The following is a 2,335-nucleotide window of genomic DNA, read 5'->3' as shown; positions in this document are numbered from 1 at the left end:
CATTTGATTACTTTTGGATTACTTATCTAAATTTTTAATGTTTTCAACTGTTAATCATTTTCAAACATGTAAACCAGGCAGGGTTAAACTTACAATATGTGCTCAACACTGATAACTGTCAGACTTTCGAAATCCTTCATCACTTGAATTAAGATTATAATATTTTTATTTTAAAGGAGACATTGGATGCAAAATATCTTCATTTGCATATAAATATATCTTAGCAGTGTGTGCACACAACCACCCTACAATGATAAAAATTCACTCCTTTTTTTTGAATCCCCCAAAAACCTAAAGAGTCTCAATTATAAAGCCATTTTGATTTTGGAGTGAATACCAGCACTCTCTTCCACCTTCAATACCACGACTGAGGTGAGACCCTCGAGCAAGGCACCAAACCCCCAACTTTGTTGGAGTGTGTTTACGGTGTGTGTTCACTGCTGTGCGTGTGCACTTGGATGGGTTAAATGCAGAGCACAAATTCTGAGTATGGGACACCATACTTAGCCATATGTCAATTCAATTCACTTTCACTAAATTTGTTTATGTCTGGCTGTGCAAATGCAAGATTGATGCTGATTTTAATGATACTGTGTTATTAGTGTTTGTGTTGATCAGTGTTGTGTGTGATTGTGTTGTAGAGCAGCTGCAGTGTCTCTCAGCTGTATCAGTGCAGTCACTGTGACTCTGACTGATGGAGGTTTTTGTACGACTCTTTATCACTGTGTGAACACACAGCTACTAGGACAGTGTAAACTCATACAGTAATAATCTCCTGTATCTTCAGTCTGGACTCCACTGATGGTGAGAGTGAAATCACTGACAGAGCCACTGCCACTGAATCTAGATGGAGTTCCAGTGTAACGGTTTGATATCTGATATATGAGAAGTTTAGGAGCTTCTCCAGGTTTCTGTAAATACCATTTTAAGTAATTACCAAACACTGAACTGCTGGTTTTACAGTTTATTCTGATGTCTTGTCCTTGTGTTGATGTTATTGATGGACTCTGAGTTACAGTGTACTGTCCTCTACACTCTGAAAGAAACAAGAATAAAATGAAGATTAAACAGATTATTAGCATTTCTGACACGTTATATATTTAATGGTAATTATAAAAAATAAATGTTACTGCACAAACCTTGAGCAAACAGTGTGAGTGTCCAGATGAGGATGATGATGTTGTTCATTGTTGTTGTTGTGTCTTGTGTGATGATGAAGATTGTGTTGTGTTCTGCTCTCAGTCATGAAGTGTTAAACTCACAGCACTATAAACACTCACATGCAAAGTGTCTCTTTATGTAAATACTCTTCATACACGTACACGTAAACCAGTTTGACACAAGACTAAAAACTGAGCTGATATTCCTATTTATCGCTTATAATAAATTATTTTGTGTGTAAGTCTTGTAAAATTACTGCGCTCGTGTTTGGCTGTCAGTCTTTCAGTATTCTTTTGTGAATTTAAGAGTTAAATGTTCAGATTTTGAGGTGTTTAATGATGGTCTGGTGGTTTTGTTTGGAGATTTATTAGATTAATATTAATCTGATTAATGTTTACAGAAGTCACAATAAAAGCACAAATGGCTGAAGATTAAAAACTTAAAAGCTGTTTCAACTATACTGGAAATTATTTAATCCAAATTCAGTTAGCAAATAAAACAATATTTTATCTTTATGTCTTTGACTCATTTTTGTCTTTTTGAATTTGAAAAGGTCACAAGCTTAATTTTTAAAATGCATGTATGATCGAATCCTAAATGATGGAGGATTCATCCTAAAAGTGAGGAACAAATTGGGATTTTCAAAGAAATAAATGATGTGAAATGATGTGAAAATATTTTTATCTGTACAAAAGAGCATTCATACAAACCTTTGTACACATATATACCATCAAAATAATTCAACATTGTTTATGAAATAGTTAAGATAAAAAAAAAGGTCAAAATAGACAATCACAATATTCATTAATATTATGCTTTGTGAAAATTACATCACAGGTATTAATAATTTCCTGAATATGAACACATTTGGATTTTCTTGTTCATGTTGATGAATGGTGTACTTCTTCTGAACCATAAAGTCATATTTGTGTCCGTTCTGTAGGTTGATGTGTTCGATTCAATCACATTGTGCTTGTATTTAAAATGAACTGAGATTTATAAAGATGAATGCATTTAGAAACATTTTTTGTGTGCATTGTTTTTTTGGTTTTATTAATCGCTCGTACAGAATTTCAGAAAATGATATGCGCATCTTTATAAATGAGGCCCCAGAACGTCTCGGTTACGTATGGTAACCCTCGTTCCCTGAAGGAGGGAACGGAGACGTCACGTC

At 34.1% G+C, this 2,335-nt stretch overlaps 1 gene segment (V, D, J or C); it reads right to left on the bottom strand.

Moving 5' to 3' along the window:
- Nucleotides 1-719: 719 nt before the first annotated feature.
- Nucleotides 720-1,206, bottom strand: LOC107710060 (Ig kappa chain V-III region NG9-like). The segment is given in 2 exon segments: nt 720-1,036; nt 1,140-1,206. Coding segments are annotated over 2 exon segments (366 nt in total).
- Between the last annotated feature and the right edge of the window lie 1,129 nt (nt 1,207-2,335).

Source organism: Sinocyclocheilus rhinocerous, unplaced genomic scaffold, assembly GCF_001515625.1.
Source record: "Sinocyclocheilus rhinocerous isolate Xijiao unplaced genomic scaffold, SAMN03320098_v1.1 scaffold2432, whole genome shotgun sequence".
Lineage (NCBI taxonomy): Eukaryota > Metazoa > Chordata > Actinopteri > Cypriniformes > Cyprinidae > Sinocyclocheilus > Sinocyclocheilus rhinocerous.
The sequence above is the reverse complement of the archived record's forward strand: the minus strand, read 5'-3'. Positions and strand labels throughout refer to the sequence as shown.